General features: G+C 34.0%; 4 protein-coding genes across 9 annotated transcripts; 2 read left to right on the top strand and 2 right to left on the bottom strand.

The window, feature by feature from the left end:
* On the top strand, positions 1358–4930 carry LOC104793190 (serine/threonine-protein kinase EDR1-like). 2 transcript variants are annotated; one of them, XM_010519497.2, is made up of 12 exons: positions 1358–1614; positions 1791–1887; positions 2124–2152; positions 2254–2361; positions 2445–2536; positions 2668–2871; positions 3134–3277; positions 3377–3648; positions 3795–3845; positions 4326–4427; positions 4513–4576; positions 4678–4930. In XM_010519497.2, the coding sequence occupies exons 2-11, from the start codon at positions 1823–1825 to the stop codon at positions 4523–4525; spliced, it is 1080 nt and encodes a 359-aa protein (XP_010517799.1). In that variant the 5' UTR covers positions 1358–1614; positions 1791–1822; the 3' UTR covers positions 4526–4576; positions 4678–4930. The 2 variants fall into 2 exon arrangements, with proteins under 2 accessions (XP_010517799.1, XP_019082348.1); XM_019226803.1 differs by having other exon boundaries at positions 1786–1887.
* LOC104793192 (F-box protein MAX2) lies at positions 4884–7261 on the bottom strand. Its single transcript, XM_010519499.2, has one exon. The coding sequence runs from the start codon at positions 7056–7058 to the stop codon at positions 4971–4973; it is 2088 nt and encodes a 695-aa protein (XP_010517801.1). The 5' UTR covers positions 7059–7261; the 3' UTR covers positions 4884–4970.
* LOC104793189 (protein LIGHT-DEPENDENT SHORT HYPOCOTYLS 10) lies at positions 12810–15557 on the bottom strand. 2 transcript variants are annotated; one of them, XM_010519495.2, is made up of 2 exons: positions 14859–15557; positions 12810–13208 (listed from the first exon to the last, which is right to left on the bottom strand). In XM_010519495.2, the coding sequence occupies exon 1, from the start codon at positions 15425–15427 to the stop codon at positions 14891–14893; it is 537 nt and encodes a 178-aa protein (XP_010517797.1). In that variant the 5' UTR covers positions 15428–15557; the 3' UTR covers positions 12810–13208; positions 14859–14890. The 2 variants fall into 2 exon arrangements, with proteins under 2 accessions (XP_010517797.1, XP_010517796.1); XM_010519494.2 differs by having other exon boundaries at positions 12810–13218; positions 14859–15552.
* On the top strand, positions 23033–27860 carry LOC104793188 (protein ROS1-like). 4 transcript variants are annotated; one of them, XM_010519493.2, is made up of 9 exons: positions 23033–23211; positions 23344–23383; positions 23871–24095; positions 24181–24319; positions 24577–24661; positions 25707–25808; positions 26068–26203; positions 26286–26350; positions 26441–27860. In XM_010519493.2, exons 7-9 carry the CDS (start codon positions 26103–26105, stop codon positions 26821–26823), a joined length of 549 nt encoding a protein of 182 aa, XP_010517795.1. In that variant the 5' UTR covers positions 23033–23211; positions 23344–23383; positions 23871–24095; positions 24181–24319; positions 24577–24661; positions 25707–25808; positions 26068–26102; the 3' UTR covers positions 26824–27860. The 4 variants fall into 4 exon arrangements, with proteins under 4 accessions (XP_010517795.1, XP_010517794.1, XP_010517793.1 ...); XM_010519492.2 differs by having other exon boundaries at positions 23033–23383; positions 23871–24085; XM_010519491.2 differs by having other exon boundaries at positions 23033–23383; positions 23871–24090.

Raw genomic sequence — 27866 nt, 5'->3', positions numbered from 1 at the left:
TCCACAAGTTTTGTAATTGGAGAAAAATGTTTTTGGAAGATGAGCTGTAATTTTTTAAGATTTAGATAACTATTACGACAAAATAGGGTAGTTTATCAATTCAATGAAATATTTTTTTAACACATGTATTTGTCTTAAGTATAAATTTAAAATTAATATTAATTTATATATTGTTTTTTGCCAGTCCATCATACTATAAAACATGGTTATGTACTTATGTAGTAATACTTAGTTGTCGTTTTATTCTTACCATTCTTAATAATCAAATATCATAATTACCATGCTTACAAAATAAATTTGATGCTAAATTTTTCTTATCTGTAAATTTTTTTATATATTCAAAAGTACAAAATATATAAGAGATTTCCTTCCTTCTATTTCTTCTAAATGTATTGATTCTCATTTACTCATTTATCCTTTAAAAAGAAAAAGTTAAGCAAGTGGCAAACGGCACTAATTCAAAATGTCATTTTTAGTCAAAATAAAAAATAACTTTCTTTCTTATGTAAATATACCATATACAAAAAAAATATAATTCTACCATAAATCAAAATGTGTGGTGTATTTTATTTGAGTTCAGTCAAGAAGTTTATGATATAAATTTGAAGATAACAAAGCTATCAGGTTTTTAACAAACAAAAGAGAAGATGATGGGCACTGTCAAAGCTCTGATGATGTGTTGTTGTTGTTGTTGATGTGTATGTATCATAATCAACTTATCAATATTGTAGTGATGGTGAATAGGGTGAATTTTCTTTTGTTAGGAAGCCTATTATGAATAACAAATCTAATCTCTTATTAGACTTGTTCATCTACTACCTCTTCTTCTTTTATAATCTATCATCTCGTTTATATATATATATGAACAATCTGTTATTCGTATAAAAGTTTTTTTTTTCTCAACTTTGATGATCTAACAATATTATGCAACAAATCTTCTAACATAAATCTTCTAACTACTGTTGTTCGATATTGAAACAAACTAGTTCTCATATATGATCTTCATATGTATCAGGTTTGACGATAAACATCCATATATACAACAAGCAGTAAAAGGTATACAAATCCTTTTGAGTAATTTTACTTTCGATATGCGATTTTCGTTTACTGGATCTTGATTTTTTCTTATATAATATTCTTACAATTTTTAAAACAATATCTAGCAGAATTGAAATTAAAGTGGTCTTATGAAAAGAAATAACACTAATCAGTAATCATACAGTGTGTGACATCATATACTGAAATAATCAAATAGGTCTCTCTGACACGTGACTCATTCCGTCGCACGTGTGACTTGCTTTGTCTTTTTTTTTTTTGGGTTTCCCTCTCCTCTTTCTTCGGGGCTTCATCACTTTCCTAAAACCCCAGCAACTGTGTTTTGCTTTGCATCTCTTCCGCCATCAAAATCAAAACTTTTTTACAAAAGAACCCCAAAAAGATCCAATTTTATCTCATGAATCTCTGTTGCAAATCTCTATGCATATACTTGTGTGTACGTATAGTTCTTTGTTGCTTGGTCATGGCTATCTTCAATTCTCTGTTCCGTCTTTCGCAGTGCGGTTTTATCAGATTGATTGTTGGAATTGGAATTGGAAGGACGTTGATCTGCTTTCGGTGAGCTTTTTCAATAAACCCTTATTCTTATTTTGCTCTATTCTACTGAAAGTTTTGATTTTGATTTTTTTGGTTTATGTGTGTTCTTCTGTGTTTGAATATCTATCTCTGTGGTCGAAGTTGGTTGCATTTTGCTCCTATTAAATATTCAAATCTGGGTTTGAATACTAGTGCAGGAATTTGGAATTTTGCTACATAGGACTTGGAGATGGGAGCTAACTGTTGTAGATGTCACAAAGGAACTGTTGAATCAGTTCAAGGCTCCATCATGTCGTAAGTTTTGATGCTGTATTAGTAGTATTATTAAATGGAACTATCGTATAGAAAGCTAAACACTTTGAGTAAAGTTTGTAGCCATTCTTTGATAATCTATGTACTACTAGTTTAAAAGCTGTTGATGAGGAATATATGGAATGCAGTTAGTATGTTACTAAATCATGCACCAAGATATTAAAGTGGAAGCATTGAGGTTTACTTAACCATTCTTGTTGTTTTTTTTGTCTCTATAGGTTAGCTGACCTGAAGAACCAAGCTAGAGGTACACGAAATTTGATTCTCATTAATCTGGTACCTACGTTTTTTTTTAGTTTTTTTTCTTGTGGGAACCTATTGGCTAAGGAGACGCTCATGTGGTTTTAGACCTCAAGGAGGTGGTTGTAGAAGAGACAAGAGATGATGCTGGGCCATCAGAACCAATACCTCCGAGTCCTAACTCGAGCCCTTCAGAAGTTGAGGTCCTAGCTACAGGTACACAAAGTTTGATACTCAATATTCTGGTACCTATGTTTTTCGTCCTATGGGCTAAGGAGACGCTCATGTGGTTTATCAAGATGAAGTGTCAAGTTATGAAGCATCAAATTATCTTTGGAGTACTGGGTTGTTTCCTTACCCGATTCTGAGTGGTTTTTACTCTGTGGTCCCGGTAAGCTATCTTTAGGTTGATATCATCTTTTTCCAATAATTTTCCAGTTAGCTTTATTAATACTTGGTTACGTGCTGCTGTTTGTCAACAATCATTTGCTTATCTTAGTATGTTGTTAAATTTTTCAACAGGTTGGGAGATTGAAGCTTTCTAAAAGCATTCCTACACTGGAAGAAATTAATGCTCTTCGGGATCATGAACGACTTAAGGCTGGTGTGATTTGTGTAGATTTTAGGAAGGATCACCAGCTTGCGTTGTTGAAGATGTTATATTATGGACAAGTCAGAGGATTGAACTCAGAGCCGGTTAAACTAATTAAGAAAACTGCTGAACTGGTAAGAGTGGCGGACTAACTTTGGTAGTTCTGAACTCTAGGGAGAATCGATGACTACGTCAAAGATGCATGGCTACAATGCATATCATTTTGTTACTTTATCTTATCACTGCATGCAGTAAATATTTGGCTCTAAAAAAGAAAATAAATAGATTTTATCCATTTATTAGACACTTTAAGGAACATCACATAATCTCAACAACCTCATTATACTCTTTTAGGTTATCGGGAAATCTTAATTGGAATTTTCCTTCTTCTGGCAGGTAGTAAAGGCAAAACGGAGTCAATCATTTAAAAGTCGTGGGTTTCCACTGCTAGGAAACATCAAACATGGTTCTTGTCGTGCTCGAGCAATCCTCTTTAAAGTTCTAGCTGATACTGTTCGTCTTGAAAGTAAGCTTGTAGTGGTAAGTACTTTTAAAAAATATGACCAGTGGCCTTGTGTATAACCTCTTGTCATTGGTTGGTTCTGAGAACCTGGCATTTCGGTTAAATTTCTTGATCAGGGTTTCCCTAGTGATCTGGGATCTTCCTCTAGTGTCGACCCATGTTATCATATGTCTGTTGTGGTTGCGCTCGATGGTGTGGAAATGCTGGTCGACCTTAAGCGATGTCCTGGTCAGCTTAAACCCTTCTCACCCAAGGAAGTTTATCTAGCTCATGTCTCAACGGCATGGCAGACTGGTTTTGTAGACAGTGACTCTTGTGCTTCACCATTGGAGCCATACCGTCCCATGGAACGGTCTGGTTCACCATCTGTGTTACAATCCGGTTCAAGGTGATAAGCATACTTGTTTAGTTTTCTTGATTATGTTTATATATTTGCTGCCACCCGGTTTATATATATCTTATGTTTCTATTTATGCCAAGCAATTGCATATGCACGTATGAACGTAATTTTTGGTGTTTCTGTTCTTTCCTCAGTGGTTCACGAAGCGAGCTAATCATCAAGGAACAGCGATCTCCTGGTTCCAGGTAATATTGTTTGTCAATATATTTGTCCTTTCAATAGTGATAAAATTTTATAGTGCCAAGTATTTGTGTATATATATAGATTCCAATTCCATGATACTTGTCTCTTAATATTTTGGTGTCCTCATGTTCCCTCAAGTTCTGTCAATTATCTCTATTGATAAAATGTGTAATATGGTAACCATTAAAGTCCTTTCTCTTTCTCTGATTTGTGTCATATTATATAACCTTATTAGTCAACTGCAATGTACGAGCTGTGAATAGTTAAGTCGTGAGAGTGTTTGTCTTACCAAACAGATGAGGTGAATTCAATATGTACTGCAATTGTTGAGTTTGCTTCGAAAGCATATGAAGTTTATAGCTGCAAAAATTTCATGGTATATGATTAGTCATTAGTGTCTGGCTTACAATGGTTATAAGGTTTCGGCTGAAAAAATGGTTATGATGGGTCAAAAAGGCTGATGTTTCAGTTTTTATGTGCAGCTCTAACTCAAATGGAACAGCAGAGCCGGAAACAGAGAGAATAAGGAGTAGGCGTATGAAGACTCCTGAGATCAGCCCTGGAGAGGAGTCCCAAATGGAAAAGTATGTCTGTTAAACAAGAACAACACTTGGTAACTAAACAAAAACATCAAATATAAACCTGGTTCTTGCAATTCTTGCTTTTCAGGTCATTGATATAGTTGCCATATAAAGGAGCCCGGCTCAAAATACCTGAAGCGAGCTTATTGCAGGTTTGTGACTTCTCAAAAACTAACTGTTGTTTGTTTCTCTTAGAACCGTTACTGTCTTTAGTAAACAGACGTTTATGGAAAGTTTTTTTGTCTTGCTATAGATTGTTGGTCGGAGCTGTGAAGACAGTAACTGTTCTAAGAGAAACAACAGTTAGATTAGGTGTGAGAAATTCATCGAGTTTTGTTCTCCTGATCTCTCTGGATTCTTCATTGACTTTATTATTAATGATATTGGCTTTTTTTGTATTATGAAATCATTCATTGATTGCAAATTTTAGGCTTTGCTCTTTCCTTTTACAAACAAATATTACACATACAAATAAAAATGGACAAGTTTCTGAAGTTAATAATACAGATATAATAACAGTATAGTAGGTAACTCAATCACAAGTTTTCAGTCAATGATGTTGCGGCTGTTCAATTGGTCCTCGAAGCGGCTACAGGAACCAACTCTCATCTCTGTGCTCATATCGTTCTCTGGCGCAGGATAATAGTCTGCTCTAAGCTGTACATCCCTTAAGTTTGGGATTCTCAACAAAAAGTTCATGAAATGCTCATGAGCTGTTCCATGTATGAAGAGCTTCCTCAGAGTCAGGCACTCTTGTAACAGACCTGCTCCAGGAAGCGAGAGACTCCTCTGGTTAACATCTCTATCCTGTGGTGGCCAATAATCAAGCTCGCTCAAGCTCAAGCACCCAATTCCGGTCAAGAAGAATCTTTCCCACAAACTCAAATCCATCTGCATTGGCGGTGCGGTCAGTGCGAAACCGATTGTGTCCCCGCAATCTAACTTCATCTTTGAGAGCTTTGGGTAGAGAGCAAGACAGCTTAACCCGAACTCTGGCTCAGCTGGCCTGCGTTTACCTCTGCAATCTCCTTCTATCTTGATCCTAATCTCTTCCAAATTCGGACAGTCATCTAGTCCTGTCATAGGTAGTGGTGTCAGAAATTCTCCAACACTGATCCATAGAGACAGATACTCCAGTTTCTCCCATACTCTTTCTTCAGAAAAGAATCCATTCCCATCACTGGTTGAACTGTGTTCTGCCTCCGATGAATACTTGCACCTCTTCAGGCTCCTCTCGTAATCATCATCAGCATCCTGGTGGTTAGCTTCGCTTGTTTCCAACTTTTCTTCTACCTCCTCCTCTGAACCAGACCACACACAGTCTATATGCAGTTTCTTGATCCGATCACATATCGGCTCGATGGCCTTCAAAGAAGAGGTTGTATCAAGATTCTTGCAGCAAGAGACTCTCACATCAGTTAAAGTCATTCTCCGAAGAGTAACCATCGTTCTTAACCCCTTCACTGTTACATTCTCACACCCTTGAATCTCAAACTTGGTCAACTTACAACACCCTCTCCCTATAGCAACCAAACCCATATCAGTCAAATCTTCAGAATTCTTAATGGACAAGGACTGCAACCCTCCACACAAAGCAACACCATCGAGCCTCCCCCAATCAGTAGCAGAGCAAACTCCTTGGAACTGACCTAGCTTCAACGCTCTCAGCTTCTTACATTTGGAATTCAAAGCCTCTAAAGCTACGCCACTGTGGTTCACGTTCTTCCCTACATCAAGAACCAGCTCCTCTAGATTCGGTAAACCAGAGAAAACCTCAATCAAAGTCCCCGCCGTGACAGCCGAGTCACCAGCTTCCGTACCTGGAATCGCCCTAGGATTCGCCAGAGACGCCGTGTCTACCATATGGAGAAGCGTTAAACTAGGGCAATTGGTAGCGACGGCGGAGAGAGTCTCATCTCCGACGAACTCAAAGTACCTCGGATCAAAAGTACAAGCGACACGAAACTCTCTCAAATTAGGGCAAGATTTAGTGATACTGACGATCTCGCTAGATTTGTAACCTTCGGTGAAAGACGCCGTCAAGAGATCCAACCGTAGAAGCCTCGCCGCAACGTCAGCGTAACGGAGAAGAACAGGAGGCAAGTCTTCAGTCCAGTGATAGAAGGCGGAGAGATCTAACGACTCGAGGAAACCACAGCAGTGTTCAAAAAGAGGAACAAAATCGCCGCCCAAAGGGATCTGAGAAGCTCGCTGATGCCACCGGAGGAGCTTGATGTGACGAATCCTCGGCCATTGAGGAAGGAGAAGCTCGAGGGAGGTAGGGGATCGAGAGTAGACGTTGAGAGACTCGACGGAAGGGAAACAGAATTTGAGACGGAGAGCGAGGAGGCTCTGGTGATCGAGAGGGAGAGAAGCGAGGAGAGTGTGACCCCATGGGGAGAGGAAAGAGAGATCGAGGTGTGAAACGGATCTGAAACAGCCAGGGACGAGAGAGAGATCACGAGCGTTGCCGCGGAGAGTGAGGTGAGAACGAGTGGATCGTTCGAGAGCGAGGAATTTGTGAGAGACGAGGGAGAGAGAGTTGCGAGCTCTGGAATCGGAGATTAGTGAGGAGATTGTGGATAAGATTACGTCAGGTAAGTCGGAGAGAGTTGTGGTGGTTGAAGAAGCCATGAGAAGCGTCGATAAGTGATGAGGAGAAGAAGAAGAAGAAGAAGAAGAAGAAGAAAGAAGAGAGAGATGATTTGTGTTGGGGATGAGATAGCGCCACGCCACGTGATACTGACATTCTCCTCTCTCTCTCTCTCTCTCTCTCTGCTCTGTTTTTTTTTTTTTAAATTTGGATAAAATGTCTCTTTGATGTGTGTTACGGCCAAATCTATCTTAAAATATGATTTTTTCCATAACTATATAGTTTTATCGAATATTATTATACTTGTTGTATAAACTGAGTGCTTTATTTTATCAAAGTATTCATAAGTAATAGATAAATCTTTTGGTCAAAAAATATTGTGTTTGTATATTATGCGTGCTTATCTGATGATGGAGAAACCAAATTCATACTTTGCCTACTCGTTCGTGTGTTCTCATCGTCTTTTATTTACTTACTTGGGGGGTGTATGTGATAAATAAAGTTCACTGCCATATCTTATCCGACTCAAAAGGATTTCGAAATCTTGATAATGGTAAGTACGGGTACTTCAGTACTTTACTGTCTTCTGGTGCATGCACTCTGTGTCGTAGTGTTTTTTTTTTTAAGCTCGTTTAAAATGTTTTACATATCTTTTCGAATTTTGGATGGAACTATATTAGAGATTTTCAATCACTCTTATCCTATAAGCTGTCAAATACTAATGTTACTACGAGGTGTTGTCTATATAGCTAAGTTTACTAGGGGGGGGGGGGGGGGGGGGGGGGAAAAAAATTTTTTTTTNTTTTCTTGTCAAGATCAGATATTATGGAATTGGCGCCGTTACTTTGACGACAATTGGTTCCAAAGCATCACATATCATATAAATAGCACCTTTTAAAAATCACTCTCTTTCTCTCTCGCCCTATATGTTCCCACTTGGATTTGCATATTTTTCTGTAAAGAACATTCTACCTTTCTCCCGTGCATGCATCTAACATTTTTTCTTTGTTCCCTCAAGAATCTAGAATAATAATAATAATAAAATACCATTGTACCAACCTCATCTGTGATGATAGACATGAGCTGGACGAGGGAAAAAGATTATTATAAGTTTCAAACTAAACACAATTGTTTGACAGATTATATAACTCACTAATTTGAGGATATCAAGAAAAAAAATTCCAATAGTAACCGCATATATATTTGAAAAATACACTATGTCAATAGGCTAGAAGTAATATATACTAGATGAAGGTTACAAAAGAAAAAGGAAAACAAAAAGGAAGGAGAAAATAAAACAGCAACAAAAACAAGAAATGGAGTATTATTTTGTCCTATAACATAACTTCAATAATGATTGTTTCATTTACATAAATAAATATAATTAGGAAGTGTAAATATTTTTATTATATGATCAGGAGATTCTAGTTAACTCGATCCAAGCTAATTTCACAAATATTTTAAAAAAAGAAATCAAGTACTTTTCCAACTGTTAAAAATTCATAATTGGAATCGGTACGTAAGAATAATACGTCCAGCACTCAAAATTAAGCTGAACTGGTTTCCATTTTTAGATAAATATAGATCCAAGAATAGTGAAATAATTCAGTTGAGAGCGTGTCATATGAATAGACTTTTGTCTTTTAATCGGATACGATTCGCGCTCAGTCCTGTTACAAATGAATACATAGTGTTGTTTATAAAGGATTTTAATTATATTAATATGATTATTGCTTACGCAAATAAAATATATGTAATTAAAAATAGTCTTAACTTTTTAGAAAGTTTAATGGATAACTCAATGTGCATTATCACGAAAGCAAGAGTGAGTAAGTCGATTGCAAGTTCGCAACTAAAATTTTTTTTCTCTTTCCTTACAAAGTGAGAGATTTAAGATTTGTAGGGCACGCATTATCTCTTGCCTACTCATCTTGCCGGTCATAAAAAACACAAACACACATACATATACATGTGATTTACACATGCGTCAACATATAAACGCGACTTTGTGTTATATATATAGATCCACTAACATATATAACATGTTTTTGTGCACATGCTTATTAATTGGCTGAATTGCATTCTGTGTGAATATATATATATATATATATATATATATATATATCTGTGTGAATATATATATATATATATATATATGTACAGTCGAGTTAATGTAATACAATTTTATCTTAGAAAAAATGATATACAATGCTAAGTATAAACTTGTGGTTGCTACAAGTTTTACTACTAACTTAGAAAAATGATAATACATCAAAACTGTTTTCCAAAGTTTACATATTCTAGTTTATATAAAATTCAAAAAAATCTATGGAGAATACGTTGAAATCATATTATAGAAAGAAAAAAAAGAATAAATTAACAATTTGTACTTGCTATAAAAGACGGTTGATGGTTCTGGATCAGAGCGAGGAGGTATGAGTAGGGTTTCGTGACGGAAGATTTTTTTTTTTGGTGACGGAAGATTTATCGAGTGACACTTTCTCAATGCAAGTCCACGAGACGACGAAACCATAAACTATATAAATAACTACTATTCTTTTTTCTTGACACAAAAGGTAATTTACTTTAGCTGTAGTCATAGCTCGGTTAAATAAAAGTCCGTAGGATGATCATTATAATAAATATCAATTATTTGTATAGCATACTTAAATTACCTTTAAATTAGCACGCATGAAATCATGAAATGGGAAAACGTGAAGCAATGGATGGTAAAATAATCCGCAAGACATTTTGAATTTTTTTAGACGAGCATAAAAAAACCATATACGAAGACACGCTCACTAACAAAATACAAAAGTATTATATATGTGGAGAAAGAGATCACACGCTGAAGCATGATGAGGAGAGGAGGTACTACTATTACTTACTATATATGATGTGAATGGATACAAGTGATTACATAACGTATATTATCGGTTTGTAAAGTAAAAATGTTTGTTTTTTGCCCACCTTTTCTTTTAGACTTTTGGACATCAAACGCTCATAATATCCCCATACTGTATCATATAATTGACGGAAACTATAACAACTAACGAATCAATATACATTTCCAAAAGTTAATATTTTGTAAATAAATGTATAGTAAACCTATTATATGGAGCCAAGATTCTTTCATCTTCAAGCTAGTGAAAAAACGTCTTAGAATTGAGTTTTTGGATTGTTCGTGTTACTCAGAATTAGAACGTCGAGTTTATTTAAAAGTGTACAATGAAACTAGTAAAATCTAATTCGATGCAGTTATGTCTTAGCCGAAAAATTGGAACTCTTTGGGTAACCCAAAAGAAAAGATAAAGAAATAAATAATCTAATTCGATTGGGGTGTAAGAAGAGATCTTGAGAAGGTGGATTTCGAACAAGCGGGGTCCAAAAAGATTTCATTGACTCTTAAAATCTTTACATGTCATTCAATTTTTCATATGTTAATGGCCACCAATAACATTATTGGGAATTATATACTCGGTGGCAGATCTAGCCAAAATTGTCACTAGGTGCAAAAAACTATAAAATTATAACATAGAAGATGTCAAACCCATGATCTCATTTTTAATAGAGTGCATTCCTACCATTATGCCATTTTAACTTTAAGAATTAATATATAAACTAAACTATTTATAATTTCATATGGTGCACATGCATCACCTTTGAATAAGGTGGATCCACCCCTGTATATGTATATACTGTTGTTGTTGTTGTAAAGTTTTCTCAAACTGATATTACTATTTTTAATTTCGTCCTAAAAAGTTAAACGCAAACGATAGAAAAAAAAAAAGAAAAAGAAAATCGTTATTTGATTAATTCAATGTGGAAAAATAGACCAATTAGTAGAAGCTTTGGTGGGGCTGGGCCCGGGTTTGAATTTAATGACCGTAAAAAAAATTTGGTGGAAATTGAAAGTGACGTGGAAGTAGATAAGTGGTGACGTGAAGTGGGAGTGGGGGATGCGATGCTTCTTTTTGGTAAATGTTTCTTTTTAGTAAATGTTTCTGTGTTTTGTGTGTTCCGTAAGACCGTAACTCTCTTTACTTCAAAGTACACACACCACCATTGATGTCTCACTCTCACTAGGTCACGACATTTCCCTTGCATTGCATGTCGTTTTGCCTTTTTTATGTTCTTCTTCTTTCAAATCCTCTTCCTCCCTCATCGATCAAATCTATCGATGACGTTTAACGTCTTAATATCTTGTACAGTTAACAAAGCAGTTTCTAGAAATCCCACGTGTCGTATGTGGGTTTGAATTTAATGCTCTTGTTTTCAAAATCATTTAATGTTATATGCTCTTACCCGATCTCCACGTTCTTTCCAACGGTTTTTGTCTTAATGATTAAAAATAAAGAATGCTGCGGTAAAAATATGGAGTTCTATTCAATTGTAATTTATCTTTCTGAAATCGGTATCGATCGGATTTAATCATCGAGCTTTGATAGATGATAGTATTGTATTTTTTTTTTGGGAGTAGCACTAGTCGGTATATGTGATATTCTAATTGAATATCTTTTGGAGGTACAGCCAAATTTATATGTGGTTTTCCTTGGTTGTAAAATGTAACGTAGGATATATGGAATGGAACAATTATTTTGTATGAATATCTCCCTATGTTAGGTCATGACATGATAGGTGGCTAACTTGTGAAGAGAGCTGAGAACTTTCACGAGAACTGAGAAACAATGTTATAAACTGATCGAGGGTATGTTGGGACTTGGGCCTATCATATAGTATTTAAGAGATTATTTGGGCTTCTTTTTAGTTGTCTTTGGATGGTTAAGACTTTCACAGTTGTGTGTAATGTGCGATAGGGAATGAGGCGAAACCATTTGGCCAAATACGTTTCCTCATTCGTGTGAAGGGATTGAGCTCGTGATAGGAGCTCTAGACATGCTCCTATGGTACGGGGATACGGCTGATTTCTTCAATGAGTGAAGCCAAATCAAAGGCCACGTGATTCTCAATTAATTAGGTGTGACGACGCACATTCCTTTGCTTCCATAAGAAGGAGACCAAAGCTTTTGAAGCAAATCCAACGAAGCTTGTTGGAGTGAGCCCGATAGCGGAGGAGAGAAGACATATAACTATAATCATTATAACATAAAAATGTAAATAAAAAACAATCGAGGCTTAAAATGTCTTTGCTTGTTGAGGCGACACATAAAACCGTCTTTAAACTATTTATTTAGGTAAATTTTGAAAACTCTTTGCACTTTTCATTTCAAATGGGGAACATACAAATTATTCATTGGCTGGCTCTTGTTATTTAATATAAAAGGTTCTCAAAGTTTACTGTAAAGCAGGAGAATATACTTTTCTCTTACAAATAGTATCTTCTCTAGTGTCGAGACTCAAAGTCATAACTTTGATTCATTAAAAAGACGTAAAATATAATACGCCAACTTAGCTATATCTCCACATTTACACAGTATAATTGACACTTAGAAAACGGTAAAGAATTATTCTGAAGACAAAAAAATGCAAGTTGAATTGCCCTACCAATTTTTTTTTTTGCATGGGAATTTCCCTACCATATAACACCGTAAATTAATGTTTATTTCCGTTATGTTCAAACCAACTTGTTTTTCGTTTGGTATTAATTTACCAACATGATTAGTTGTTTTTACTAAGTTAAATTTTACGGTTCTCATATTTGTTAGGAGCATTAATTAGTCAGGAAACTAGATTTTCATTATTTCACTAGTTCCCAACTGATTGTTTTGATAATTTTTCAACTTATCAAAGTACTAGGTTTTTCTTTAAGTTATTACGTAAATCCATCAATATAATTATAAAATGCCAAAAAAAAATTCGGTGGTCATCAGACTCTACTATTCCACCATAGACCATTGTTTTCATTTAAATCCAATATGTTGGACTTATATAAGACATAGAAGTACGCTGACATGAGAAGACATAGAAGTACAAAACAAACCTGACTTCAATATATAATAAACTCTATACACTTACTTATTCAAAAAGAACTTAATAAGTGAATAAAGATGAATAGAGCTTAAGAAGATATATATGACCGATAGCGACGGATATAGTGGAGGGGACGAGAGGAGCGGCTAAAATGGGCCGAAATATATGTTGATGATACCATTTCACTTTGACTTCTTGATCAGCAGTAGATAGATTTGAGGTCTCTTTTACGTTTGATACCTCTTTGAGACTTACTGATCCTGCCAATTTCTATTGTAGCAAGATTAGTTCACTAATTAATAGCCAGTAACACATATTATGCGCAATTAGCTAGATTCTCAGATGCAGAAAGATCAACATACACAAATTAAAGTCTAAGCATAGCTATGCGAGATGCATGCATCTTGTCCGACCTAAATATAAACTCAACGCCAGTTGATCCAAGATATATTCTTTAACTTATGTTTCCTGTGACATATGCTACGTACAATGTATCATCGAACAAAATCTATAAAGCTTTGCGGGGGACAAAACAAACTTTCAAGCTTTTCCAAAGTGAGTGGTGACAAATATCCTAAAGGAAGACGCATAAAGATGATTCGAGCAAAATATAAATATATGTATATATTAACCTAAGATTGTATTTATGTTTGAGATCAAAGAAAATAAAAATGATTTGGATGGATTCAAAGAGAAACTTACTGTCCCACATAATCTAATTATATAATCTCAGAAAATACATATGAATATGTACTTCAAATGTTCAAGCATTATAAAGTATAAACAGCCTGTATTTTTTTATTTTAACAACAAACAGCCTTCACAAAAGGTCCAATTAACATGTCACAATCCTAGCTCTAAAATCTGAGGTCCTAATTTCATAAAATATGACGGATAATTTTGAAGATTTGGTTAAATTGTTCCTATTGACTATTGAGATCATTCTCCTTAAGACCCACATTGCAATAATTTAAAGCATGGATTAAAAAACATTAAAGTATGTGTGTGAATTTCTATTCCGAGATAACCTTACTAACCTTTGAGAACAATCATTGATCGATTTATTTAGGTTATAATATGAGGGAAAAAGGTTCAATCAATCCCTTGATCATCAATGGGGAACCAAATCTACAAAAATCTTTTAAGAGATGCATTCCAAGAGCCAATCATTACTTTCCTTGAACTACTGTTTAAATAAACAACAGTGGTAAAAATGTATGTACATAGAGATCTCTTTTTTTTTTCTTTGTAAACAGGTTAAATCATATGCTTTTTTTCAAATCTTGAATGAGTAGTTCTCGAGGATAACTTGAAAATCTTTAATTTCCACATACCAACGTAGATTTAAAAAGGGATGCATTTTCATACTAAGGTTTTGAAATCAATCTAAATTTTTACTTCTGATACTAGAAAATTTACTTAATGAATCATCCAACAAAATTTTTAATATCCTGGTATGCTAGAAACTAAAAAAACCTTTTCGGTATTTACCAATTATTCCAAAACCAAAATCTAATTTCATTTAAAGAGCTAAAACAATTTAAAAGAAATAATCTCAAACCCAAATCTACTTCCATTCAAAACCTAAGATCTAATTCTAAACAAGTCCCTTAATCAGCACTCAACATCAATAATATTTTTAATCAGATCAAGACTTTCACAGAAATCGAAAGCCTAATTAGTTCTCCAGTTAGGGTTTTGATTCATAGACAATCTTACAATAAGAAAGGATGCATTTTTTTACCAAGTGAAACAAAAATTTTGCATAAGAGTCCAATAAAGAGATCAATAAATAAAATATGCAAATATATAATGGTCTATATATGCTTGTTTTAATGTGTGTAAAAATGAATGCAAAGGCATATATTCAATAAAAAAAATAAAACATAGTTAATGGAGAAATATATTACCACAAAAGTCTTTCACGAAGATGGAGAATCTCTTAAGAGAAGCTGAAGGAAGAGGATGAGGAAGAAGAAGAGTCGTCTCTTCCACCACCCATCTCCGACGTTGGCTTCTTCTTCTTCTTCTTCTTGTAAGGAATCCCTCTAGCCTTAGCCTGACACTCCCTAACCTCCCTCAGATAAACCCTTATCGCTCCACTAGCGAAAGGGTTCGTCTCCGGAGATCCACCGTTCTCCTCATAAGCTGCTCTCAGCCGTCCGATCAAAGCGTCTAGACTTCCCCAAGCTTGTCTGAGAGGGCACGTGCAAGGAGCTGGTGGCTCAGGCTGGCCGTAGAACATACAGCCAGGTACGTGCACCTTTGTCTTACCGAACTGGTCTAAGTACCTGAGGAAATCAAGCACGTGGTTGCAGCTGCAGTGAGACATCGGCACGGGCGGTCTCTGATTCTTCAAGTACTGTCCGAAAGTGTTCCAGTCGCGTCTCTTCTGCGACTCGTAACGGCTTGGTGTCACCGGTGGCTCTGATCCTGATGATTCCATCAAGCTCTTTCCTCTTTCTCTTGGAGAAGACATGATATGATCTTGTTGAGTGTAGAGAGATAGAGAGAGAGAGTAAGAGATGTTGGTGAAGAAGGTTAAGGGATCAACTTGTTTTATGGATCTGATATATTAGGTAATAAGAAAGATGAAAGGTTGAGTGAGTTTGATGAGAGGGTGAAAGTAATAGTAGTAATGGAAGATGATGTTGACGCTAGAGAGGACATGTTATGGACCCCTATCAAAAAAAATTTTTCTTTCTTCTCTCTCTCTCACTCTTGGGCTATGTCCCATTTTTTCCTGTTCCTAATTTCCATACTAATAAGTTATAACGGATATTTTGGGTTGGTGGTAATTTTTTTGCGATGGGATACGAAGTATATCGATTTGATAATTATTAATTATAAAAGGGGAGAAACTAATATTAAAATGATATTATATCGTTTTAACTATTTTGTACTGTTTTATGGTGGTTTGATGACTGATTGCAGTATATGAGTTTTTCACGGTGATATTTTAGTACTGGACATTCGCTGTAGAGATCTTTAATAGTGAAAGATTATACTCTTTCATTGGAAACTACTTTGGACTTTGGCTCAAGATCATACAGTTCAATTCCGAGATTTTCACACCTCGAGATGTGCTTAATTAAGCTACTTGTATGGTGTACGATAATAATCTCTATCGAATACAACCAAATATTAAATCATATAAATTCAATGGTAGATATATATATATATATATATATATATATATTTTATATAGGGTTTAGTGGTAGATATAAATATGATGTGTGAGGTGTAATACATAAGATTCCCTAAAGGATGTAAGAAAATAGATATGCACACATGTCATACTCACATACATAAATAATAAATATATAATGTGAAAACGGTCTTGAGTGTCTACGAATGTTTAACACGCCTTAGAATGAAAGACGACTTAGAATAGAATTGATCACTTTTATAAATATTAGTATGCAATACCACTATAGTATATTTTAACACGCCTAGCTAGTTCATCCCATTTTTCCGGACAGGCGGACTAAATTCGGCTGACCAATTATAACAGTTTGACATAAGATCTCCTGTTTATTTCTAGTATTTTTCGATATCAACAAAAAAGAAAGAAAATAATAATCGATTCTTTTCCGTATCGAGTTGTTAATATCCTTGCAATTTGATGTCTTCTTTGTATATACCCATATTTGCAACCTTACAATCGTTTGTTGTTGATAGAGAGTGCTGTTGGTTATTTAAAATTCGATGTAGGGTTCACCTTTTTTTGTCCCCATTAAATTTAAATTGTATTTAAACTATTTCTTATAAAAACTTTCTTACAGTCACCTTATTTTGTTTCCCTTTCACAGAGACATCATTGTTTTCGGAACTATTTTATTTCACAAATATAGATCCTTTGCATTTTTCCAAGTAATGTACTTACTATCTTCAAATATGTTTGGTATCATTAAATATATGTGACATTTGTATAACGAAGCAGTCATCGTCGTTATCAACTGGAAGGAGTTAAATAGTGTCTACGGGTCAAAATCATTGTCAATTTGTCACTAATGCTTAAATTCTAATTAAGGGTCTTGTTTTTTTCTCCGAAATACATTGCAAATCATTTTAGTTAAATCCAATTAAAATCCTACTCAAAAGAGAAATTTTAACGACTGATTTAGTCCTTGCATTTTTACTATGATTTGCAATATAATATATAATATACGATAAAAATAATAATTGAGCGAGATGTAAAGTAGAGTGAGCATCTATATGTCCCTGATTGGTTCATGAAAACTAGGTAATAGGTTATGACTCACTAACCACTATATTTAATACCTAGCAACTAGCTATTTTAAATAGACATACGTACGTATCTATGAGACGACCATTTTCCAACAGATTCAAATCATTAATCGCTTTTCTGTAACAGGATTGTACGTAATATATGATCATATGTGTGGACTATACATATCAACCTTCAGGATTTATATGTATATATATATATATAGTGCAACTGAAATAGATTATATTTTTGATTTGGTTGATCAACCAGATATTGAACCTTTTTCAAAATCGGAATAACTTAGATCTGGAATATCACAGGGGTCTTTTTTTTTTTTTTTTGGTTGGTTTATGGGAAGGATGATTTTGAAGTTCAAGGTTGTAATGATTTGGAAGTAAGAAAAACTGAGATTTACGTCATATTGAGGAGAAGGAAGTACAGTATAACGAGTATCACCTGTTCGGAAATCTCCAATTAATGCGTCATGTTCGTCAAGTTAACACGCACCCACATTTTTGTTAATTTATAATATTATAAAGAAAGACTAAATCGTTTAAGACTGGAAACATATCATGTAAAGCTTATAAAGTAGAAGATATGTATAGTTAAACACTTCAAGATAATCATAATAACACTGCAAGTAAAGCGTAAGAGCAATGTCGTCATTAAATATATAACCTGCAAGTAACCAAATTGCTACGAATCCATCATTAAACAACGATAGTTGCTTCAGTAGATTCGATCCACAACAATTTGAGGATGGATTTGTCACCGTTTATAGCAGTGAAAAATAGCAACCATATCAATAGCACATAGTGAATATATTTGTTGATGACAACTAGCGAAAGGTTGCCACGGCTATATACATATATCGATATTGCCATCAATTTGTAATAGATATGTAAAAAGTCATGAAACTTTTTATATAAAATATTTTATCTCGAAATTCATGAAACTTTATAGAGAATATTTATACACCCATGCATATCGATTTAATTTTTGGCAGATACCATAGTTTTTTGGTAATATATATCTTAAATCTTACCTATGTACAGTACTCATACGGAAACATATCCATTATAACTTTAATTAGAAGAAAATAAAATATAATAGATCTAGTAGCTAGAAACAATTACTGTTGGTAAAATATTTGACTTGTCGTAAATTTAAATTTCAAAATTATGACTATGATAAAAGATGCAAATTAAACTTAAAGGTGTTTTTTTCTTTTGGGTAAAGATAAAGGTGTTTTTTTGGTAATCTATAATTCACCCAACGTTATTTACATGTGTAGAGTCTTTTCAAATGTTAATCGTAGTAGATTCTATTAAACTATATAAGTGAATGCATCCTTAAAATTTTCAGTCATATCTTCGAAGGTATAGAGTATGTAGTCAACACCCAGTTAAAGATTTCATCAATAATTTATGTATTGTTCTTTCACTTTAGAGAGCTTAAGGAAACTAAAATTGGTTAACTACCATGTGATCTACTGAAGATGAAGAGAAACGAGAAAGGAACAAAAGAAAGGGCATGTGATGTGTTACGAGACAGACTTTGTGTAGGCATATACACAATTATTTTCCCAACCTGTCAAATTTTGACTGTTTAGGATATAATATTTTAATATATTCTTTTTCTCTGTTGCCATTATATATTTTCTGTAACTTTTAAATATTTACAAAGTTGTCTCTACACTTAGGTTTTTTATTCGTTTGAATATGGGTGGCATTCTTTAAGTTTATGAGCCCACACGATTAATAATGCATCTGGTTTTCTATGTCTATTATTATATTACAACGAATGCGATAAACTTTAGAAAATATCGATCAATTTAAAGAACAAACAATTTCATAGTCCACATGACAGAAAACAAATTTATAGAACTTTAAAAAAAATATTTTTTAGATAATTTATAAACAGTTTATTTAAATATTTAATGTTTTAGGTTATTTTGTTTTTACAAGTTTCCGTAACTGTTCAAAAAAATATAATATACGGTCTCATGGACTTCATTCTTGTGGAAAAAAATATTCAAAACAACGAAACGTGCAAAAATATGTATTTTGGTTTGTCTTTTAAATCAATAACATTAGAAAATAGGTGTGGTGATTTCTTTACTTCTTAAAGAAAGAAAAGCGTTGTCGGTGTCTTTGTTCATGAAAAGAGACATAACAAAGAATACAAAAATGTCTAACACTAATAGTACCTCCTCTTGTCCAAAACCTCTTCGTAAACAACAACAAACCAGAAAAAGAATACAAAAATGGGTGTGCGTATATACACACAAATAAACAAAAAGATGACACACAATTTTTGTTGTTGCTCAAACCTTGTGTGTGGTTGTTGGGTTAAGGGAAGTTTTTTGCTTAAGAATTTGTTGGGGGTGTAAGGAACACATATGGAAAGCTTCCCAAAAGAAGACGACCGGTCAATGAATATTCATCCGTTGGCTTTTGAAGTATAGAGTTTTCACTCTGCGTTCTCTAGGGCTCGGTTATGATCTCGAAAACGACTCATTCGAGTACCCCAAATCGCTTCAATTACCTCATGTCACTCTTTCACACATTTAAAATAATTTAGTATATCTTAATCTCTCTTTGAACTTTGTTCTATACAAAGCATTCTTTTACTTGCGGAAGAAACCACTATCGAGTGGTAATACTTTGCTCTCAACAAAAGCATTCTAAGCTTTAATTACCTTAGGAACACCAATAACTCTTCAATGTATCCTACTTATTATTTATTTTTGTGTGGAAATTATGCTACGAATTTCTTAACTTGGGAATATATATATATACATATACATAGATATATATATATGTGTGTGTGTAATCATACTAGAAATGGGTCAAAGATGCAAGACCTGCCACTTCCATTTCTGTTGTGAATCCAAATTCACAGTTTAAAAAGTAGATGTAAAGGTATACTGTGCGACTACTGTAGTTATACACATACAAGATTGGTTACTGTTTAAAGATTCTGTTACCTCTTTTCAAAAATCTGTAAGAAATTTAGTGGGCATCGACATTGTCTGACGTTATCTAGGGTTTTAAATTGAAAATATTGGTTGTCATCAAGTGGCAGTGTACGGCTCTTTTAGATGTAGCTTTAAACGTAGTTCGTCTTTTTCTTACAGCGTGTTAAACTATACGAATCTTTATACAGCTGCACTATTACCATGTGTACGGTATATTAATCGCTGGACTATTATGAGTGAAGATGTTTTCTTGTAAACTCACAATAGAATAGTATGGTAAGAAGTCATTATCAAATAGCGCAATTGCATATTGATTGATTTGCACATTGTGAAGAGTAAAATCTAAATTACTTACAATTGTCATATATATATATATATATATATAGAGAGAGAGAGAGAGAGAGAAATATGTGATAAAGTTTTACCTGATTTGTTCGAACTCATCACTAACATTATCATGTTGTATGTTGTATAATTGATATAGTGCCACTAAAATGGTGAAATAGGGTCTATAATAGGTCTGATTCTAATGTATCTGAAAAAGTCACATATAAAGTGATTAACCATGTTCCAGTCAGTACTGTCTAGCTCAAGTTTTGTCTTCGATCAATAAGACAACCTATATCTCACTATATGTGGAACACCACTTGGTTTGGAAAGTTACGTTGATACCCGCAATTTTTTTTTTTAAAGGAACCCTAAAAATAGATGAAACATATCTAAAAGAATCATGTTGAAAGACGAAACAATGGGCAAGAAACATCTTCACGCATGAGTTGCCAAAAATGTCACAGTCTCAAAGGCACACTTATGCATTAGTCTTTTGCCCCCACAAATCTTTTCTTTGCTTCTCTTTTTGTTGATAGCGATTCATCTGTCTTCCCACCCACCCCCTCATTTTCGTTTCATTATTTGCTTCTTTCCCTTTTTGTCAATTCATCATTTAAACCGGAATCTAATAATTTGGTTTTAGATTCGGTTATGAAGTATTTAACCGGTTTGATGTACGGATACATGATCATAATTATATCAGGTGGTTCCAACTGAAGTACGTATTTCTTTAAGGATTGTATGGGTGCGTGAGAAAGTTTGTGAAATTTAAAGTGGGAGACAATAATTAAAGTTTATTCGTCTTTGATTACACATTCATCAAGTGTATGTCACGAAAAGAAAAAGAAAAGAAAAACAATGTAATTGGCATCGGTCAATTGACAGTTTGACACCACCACGATGACAAATAGTTCAATTCAACCGATTTATAACGTATTATTGTATCGGTCAACACACATAAGGAGGGATATATGGCTAAAGGTATTCGAGTAGATTTATCGACAAGTCTGACCAAAATTAAAATACTACCTGATTTGGAACAAGATTGAAAAAAAGTAAAAAAAAAAAGTACGTCTATTTTATTTTTATTTAATAAATTACAATTTTCTTACAACGTTTGAACAATCTATCTTTTTGACAAATAACTATTTACAAGTGACCGTATCTTTTTTTTTTGGTCAAACAAGTGACCGTATCTATTGGGCCTTTGTGCCACAAAAATGAGAGATTGAGCATTTTCGTCCGTGCGTCTAAATTTAGGCATTTGTTTGTGAAGCGAAATGACAGTTATACCCTGATGTAATGGGTGAGATTTTCTAGGCTTCTAGCGTTTCTTTGATGAATGAAATCCCACTAATACAAGTAAAGTGGATGGTGAAGCAAACATTTGTAGTTCAACATTATTTGGTATCAAAATAATTGAAACTAATGGCCATATATTATCGGCCATTTTCAAAACATTAGATAAGAGAGGTTATTTACGAGTTTAAATCTTTTTTTTTATATATATAATTTCCGAGTTTAAAGAAGAAAGATGTAGTATGAATTTTTTTCAATGGATACTTTATTTTCTAATGTTAGAATGTAATTGTGTTATTTACATGTATGCCGTAAGAGACTAATAATATAGTTATATAAACTCCATTTCCTAAATTATATCTTACACTATATTTAACCAATCAATATAATCAAATTGATGATATGATATCCTACTGTGAAGATGTCTTGCATAACATGAACTCAATTTTTAGCACAATAATTTTTTTTTCCACACATATTCCCAAAAATATATGTATGGTGCATTATTGTTTGTTCATATTACATCAGATTAGACTAATCTTTAACCAAAAATACATTTTAGTATTATTTTTAAAGTAATTTTTTCTATTAACCATACGGATTTTTACGGACTGCATAAACAAACGGCTATAAAAAGATAAGAAGAAAGTCATCACAGAAAACAACATCACATGTTATATTTGGTATGTTAAGCTTATATTTGGCCTGCTAATATTGTTGCACCAAATTTTAACCAAAAAACTAATCAAAAAAATAAAACCTTCCTAAAATTATTAGTTCATCTACAGATTTTATCAACTTGCTCACCAAACTTATTTTTACCACATGAAACATCTATAAATACTGCTCTCTAGCAAGCAAATATGACAACAAAAAACTTATTGTAAAAGAACTATATTTTAATAAATATACTTAACTATATGTCCCGGGTTAAAATTATGTTTAATTATGTTTAATTCTTGATTTTAACCATTACTAATGTTAAACATATACAATAGTAGTAGTATAAATTTAAAAAAAAAAACTATATATGTTTTTGCAACTCTGTATGCCATTATATATTTTTTAGTATATTATTTGATGAATACTCCCTCCAGTTTTGTTTTGTTTACTTGTCAATTTAAAATTTGTTAGAGGAGATTAAGAAACTTTGTAAAATGACAATTTCAGCCTCACAAGTATCATTAATTTACTATTTTTATTTTTAATGCAGATTTTTGTTTTTCCTTTTACAACTTTTTTTTTTTATTTTGAACGAAGTTTTCTTTATACGATCTAAAAGTGACGAGTAAAGAAAACGAGATGGTCGTCAATTACGCCGGGGCGGTGATGGACTCGATCGGAGCTGCTGCTGTATACTCCACCGGCGGCGGACTCCATTCCTCTGTTGATATCAATTCTTGGTTTTATTCAACCATTTCCAGTTCGTCTTCTTCTCCATCTTTCTCTGTTCATCTTCTACTACTACTACTACTTCCTCTTCTATTCAAATATTATATGGAGTAACGAGCCAAGATGGCTAAAGAATTCTTCTCCTTCTATTGATATAAACCAGAAAATCCTACAAGCCATGCTTCAACCCGACGCATCTCTATGTAAGTCACTAAGGTTTTGGTGAAATTAGTGAATTGGTTTCTTTCTCAGATTTGATTTGGTTTCTTTCTCTGTTCTAATATAAGTCCTGCTTTTGTGATCGAAAAGGGAACTTTGTATTTAAAGCTAGTGCCTAGTATATCACTTTTATGTTAGAGACATGTTATGTGATTACCTGAATAACACTTTTGCTTGGTTGCTTCTGTAAATCTCCTCCATGGCAGTAGGAATCTTTTTCAAAAGCGATAAGGCGGCAACTGTTTGATCTGATCCGATTTGTCTTTCCTCGTTTCCTTGTTTTCAAAAGATGATAAAACGCTTCTCTAAGATGTTTTCTGGTTTTGTTCTGATTGATAGCTTTTAGTTGTTTAAGGAGATAGTGATGAATTCATAGTAGCTCGATCATATTCAGACATGGTGTTGTTTATATTTTTTTAAAGTCAAATGTGTTTTAACTCATCATCTCCATTCCATTGACATATATTGTAGGCAGAAGCAATCAGTTCAACAATTATGAGCTTTGTGGTTTATTGGAGATCGTGGCAGCAGTCTCCTACTAAGTGTTTGGTGAAGGCTCTAACAAAAGGTTCAAATTAATGCCAGTAATTCAGATCAAGTGCTCTTCCATATGGGATTATCCCGGACTTGGTTAGCCTCAGTGCTCTCGGGTCTAGCCTCATCTCTATGTCAAATGTGCTTCTCAGGTCAGGTCAGGTCAGTCATCATTTAAAAATGTCACAATCCAATAGAAAAATCTGTAGTTCAATTTAGACATAGCCCCACTGTCTCGCTGTTACAGGTCAAGAAGACATCATACTTAACGACGGTTGAGATGTCAATTGTTGGAAGCCTCTGGCTCTGCTTGTTAGTAAAGTACCTTAATTTAAAAGATGGTGAAGCGATGAAAAGTTTCATATGGTTGGACTGCTTTAACACTGGTAACTAATGATCTCTCTTTTTTTCCTATAACGAATTTTGTTGATAGAAAACTGTAAATTCTGATTGTTTGGACAAGCACTGTGACTGTCGGTAGTAAACAATGCCCTTGGTGGAATTCTTGTTGGTGGTGTAACAAAATAATTCATAAGCAAATCACATGCCGGAGGTGTAACAAAATAATTCCTCCCAATTTGTTTTTACACTAATCAAAAGCTGAAATATGTAACTGCGTCTATATTGTGTTTATGATTTGCAGGGATTGGTGACGTGGACTAAGGGTGGAGATGACGTGATTCTTCAGGAATAGCATTTGTTTGTTGATTTTATCCCACGTCTACAAGGTAATACTAGTACTACACCAACATCATGATTTTCTTCTACCTGCAAATTTTTTTGAATAAATTGTTATTTTTTCGTCATGTTTTGACAGTAAAGAAAAGTGGTTATGTTTATAAGTAGCAAAAATAAATAAATGATTCCTCGTTGAAAAATTATAATTCTAAAACGAATCATATAAATTTTGTAATCTCGAATAAAACTTTTTGAAGTCATAAGAACATATAAAATATTGTTAAAATAGCATATTTTCGATCAACATTACAAATATACAAATCATTAATAAATTTAGAACCAAGTTTCAAATCATTTTTCTGAAAAAAAAAATCAAAATCATACTTATCAAATTATAAGATGTAAAATTATTTAGAGTATATATATTTAAATTATATAATTTATCTGTCGACGAGAAGAAAAACGGAGAAAAAAAAGATGACAGAAAAAACAGTGATAACAATATTATTAACTTTTCAAATTATCTTTTACATGGTTTAGGAGATTGAAATTATAATTTTTAAACAAAATTCTATTAATTTTTTTATGTCAATCAAATGGATCTTCGCGCGTTGCATAAACAAACGGCTACCAAAAGATAAAAAGGAACAAACTGCTAAAAAATCAATGATATTTTTAGAACCAAATTTCAAATCATTTTCCTGAAAACAACATCAAAATTATACTTATCTAATTCTTATAAGATGTAAAATTATTTAATGTTTATATATTTAAATATATAATTTATCTGTAAACGAGAAGAAAAATGAAAAAAAAAAAGAGAGAAAAGAGATGAGAAAAAAAAACCAATGATAACAAATATGGTCTAGAAAATTCAAATTATTATTTTAAAATAAAAATCTATTAAAATATCTTCTGTCAATCAAATTGATTTTCGCGCGTTCCATAAACAAACAACGGCTACATGAAAAAAAAAAAAGAAGATACGAATGAAGTCATCACAACAAACAACGTCACATGCTACACACGCTAAAAAGCTTTTCCTTTTTTTTTTCTTTTTTTTTTTTTTCTCTATATTACTTGTATACCTTGTAGCTCTTTATACTTGATCGTTTCCAAGAGAGTAGAACGAAGAATCGGTTGTGATCTCTCTCAAAGCTACCACCGGAACAAATTTCTCTCTTATCTCCTCCACTGGTATGATTTCTTACTCTGACTTTCTGGTTTTTGTTTCTTACATAAAACAATTTGTTGCGATCATAAAAAAGGAGTCATCTTTCATATAAATCGTTCATGTCGCTACTCGCTCAAAATCAATGACTTCCATAGATCTCTCTCTCTCTCTCTCTCTCTCTCTCTCTCTCTCTCTCTCTCTCTAAAATGGATTTAATCGTTTTATAGTCTTAGAAATTTCTAATATTGGTGATCTTCTTCACATTTATTCAAACTTTTGCAGTGGAAAAAATAGAAAGTTACAAGCTTTTTTCTCAAATGAGAGAAGAAGATCCATGGATTCCTGAGACGCCGATGAAGCCGACTGCTCCGATCGGCTCAAATACTGTGGAGGAGGAAGCTCATGGTAACCGGAGAAGGTAAGAGCTTTTTGGTTTTAAAGTAGAGAAATTTCAAAGAATCGTCTTTGGTTATTTGCTTATGGATGTGATGCATATGCAGGAGATTTGTTGGGAACGAGGACACTGAATCACTCTGTTTCTCCGGTCAGATCCCAAAACGTACAGGTAAGAGGGCTGATTAGAAAATGGGATTTGCTTTGACAGGTTTTAATTCTATCTTATTTTGGACTGAGATATACGTTATTGTCAATGTAGGAGACACGGAGTTATTGATGAAAAATGGTAATGAATCAGTGCAGAGTCCGAGCTCAGTGAGTAAAATCAAGACTCCTGAAAAACCAAAGAGAAAGAAGCATCGACCAAAAGTTCTTAAAGAAGCTAAACCCAAGAAGGCACCTAAACCACCACCTCCTAAGAAACCTGTTGTTGCTGATTCTCAAGAAAGCAAAACACCACCGATGAGGACATATGTGCGGAGGAAGAAGGATAAGGATCAAGAATCTACTCCGGTTGAATCATCAGAAGACAGGGAATTGTTGATGAGAAAAGGTCATGAATCAGTGGAGAGTCCGAGCTCAGTGAGTGACAATGATACAATTGGTGTATCAACACAATCGGTTTTAAAGAAGATTAGTTGAATGAGCTGACTTGGCTAAGGAGGGCAGAGACTCTTTCTCATTTAGAAGTGTTGCCGTTGAAGTTCTTCTCTTTAAATACAAGCTATGTGTGCGTGGGGAGGGGGATGCTTATTATTGTTGTTGAATGTTCTAGCGATGTGCTAGTGAGAGAGTGATGTGCTCTCGTCTCTGATCTTTGTTAGGTGAAGAGCTTGTGTTAGTGTTTGGGTTATCAATAAAGAGTTAGTTACAGAGGTTACGATATCACAAAACTTATCATTGGTGCGGTGAAACTGTGATCGGAGCTTCAACGCGATGAAGACGGTGGAATCTGTGATCTATGACGATGATGGTTGTATGGAGACGCCTATGTTCACCGGAACAGATCCGTCGCTGTGGATCCCAAAAGTGGAGAGGCTTTTCAATCGTGGTTGTTTCTCAGATGATGCGAAGCTTGATCTAGTCTTCTTGTTTTTAGACGGAGTTGCATTGACATGGTTTATGCGAGAGATGAATAAAGAGAAAATCATGGATTGGAGTTTCTTTAAGCAGAGATTGTTGGCTTGATTTTCTCCGGTGAAGCATTGTTCTCCATCTGAGGTGTTTTTGCAAAAGGATTCGATGCGAGAGATTGATCAAACAAACATGGAGGCTGATGGTGTTGAACAACCTAAGGTATCAAATTCAGAATTGGAACCTAGCCTCAAATTTTGCAATGAACCATTGACTGTTTTGGGGGAATGGCCAACTGAAACTGTGTGGAGAAATCGGGAATATCCACAATCTGGTTTTGAATGTGTTAAGAACAAGAAAAATGCACATAAGGTGTTTGATGGATTGTTCCCTATGAGCCATAGACTTCAGAAAAAGAAGAAGCTGAGTTTGTCTCTAAAGACATGGAAATTTAAGTTCAAAAACATGGTTATGTCGACCAAGGGATCACAAATGGATCATAACATTGGTTTAGTGAGGAAGAAGAAAAGATTTCAGAATCTGAGACTGAACAAGCAAGCTCACATGTCAAGGGTGATGTCTAGAATGAGGATGTTGCATGATCCAAGAGG

This window comes from Camelina sativa, chromosome 6 (genome assembly GCF_000633955.1).
Source record: "Camelina sativa cultivar DH55 chromosome 6, Cs, whole genome shotgun sequence".
In the NCBI taxonomy this organism is placed as follows: domain Eukaryota; kingdom Viridiplantae; phylum Streptophyta; class Magnoliopsida; order Brassicales; family Brassicaceae; genus Camelina; species Camelina sativa.
This window is presented reverse-complemented; position numbering and strand designations above follow the sequence as displayed.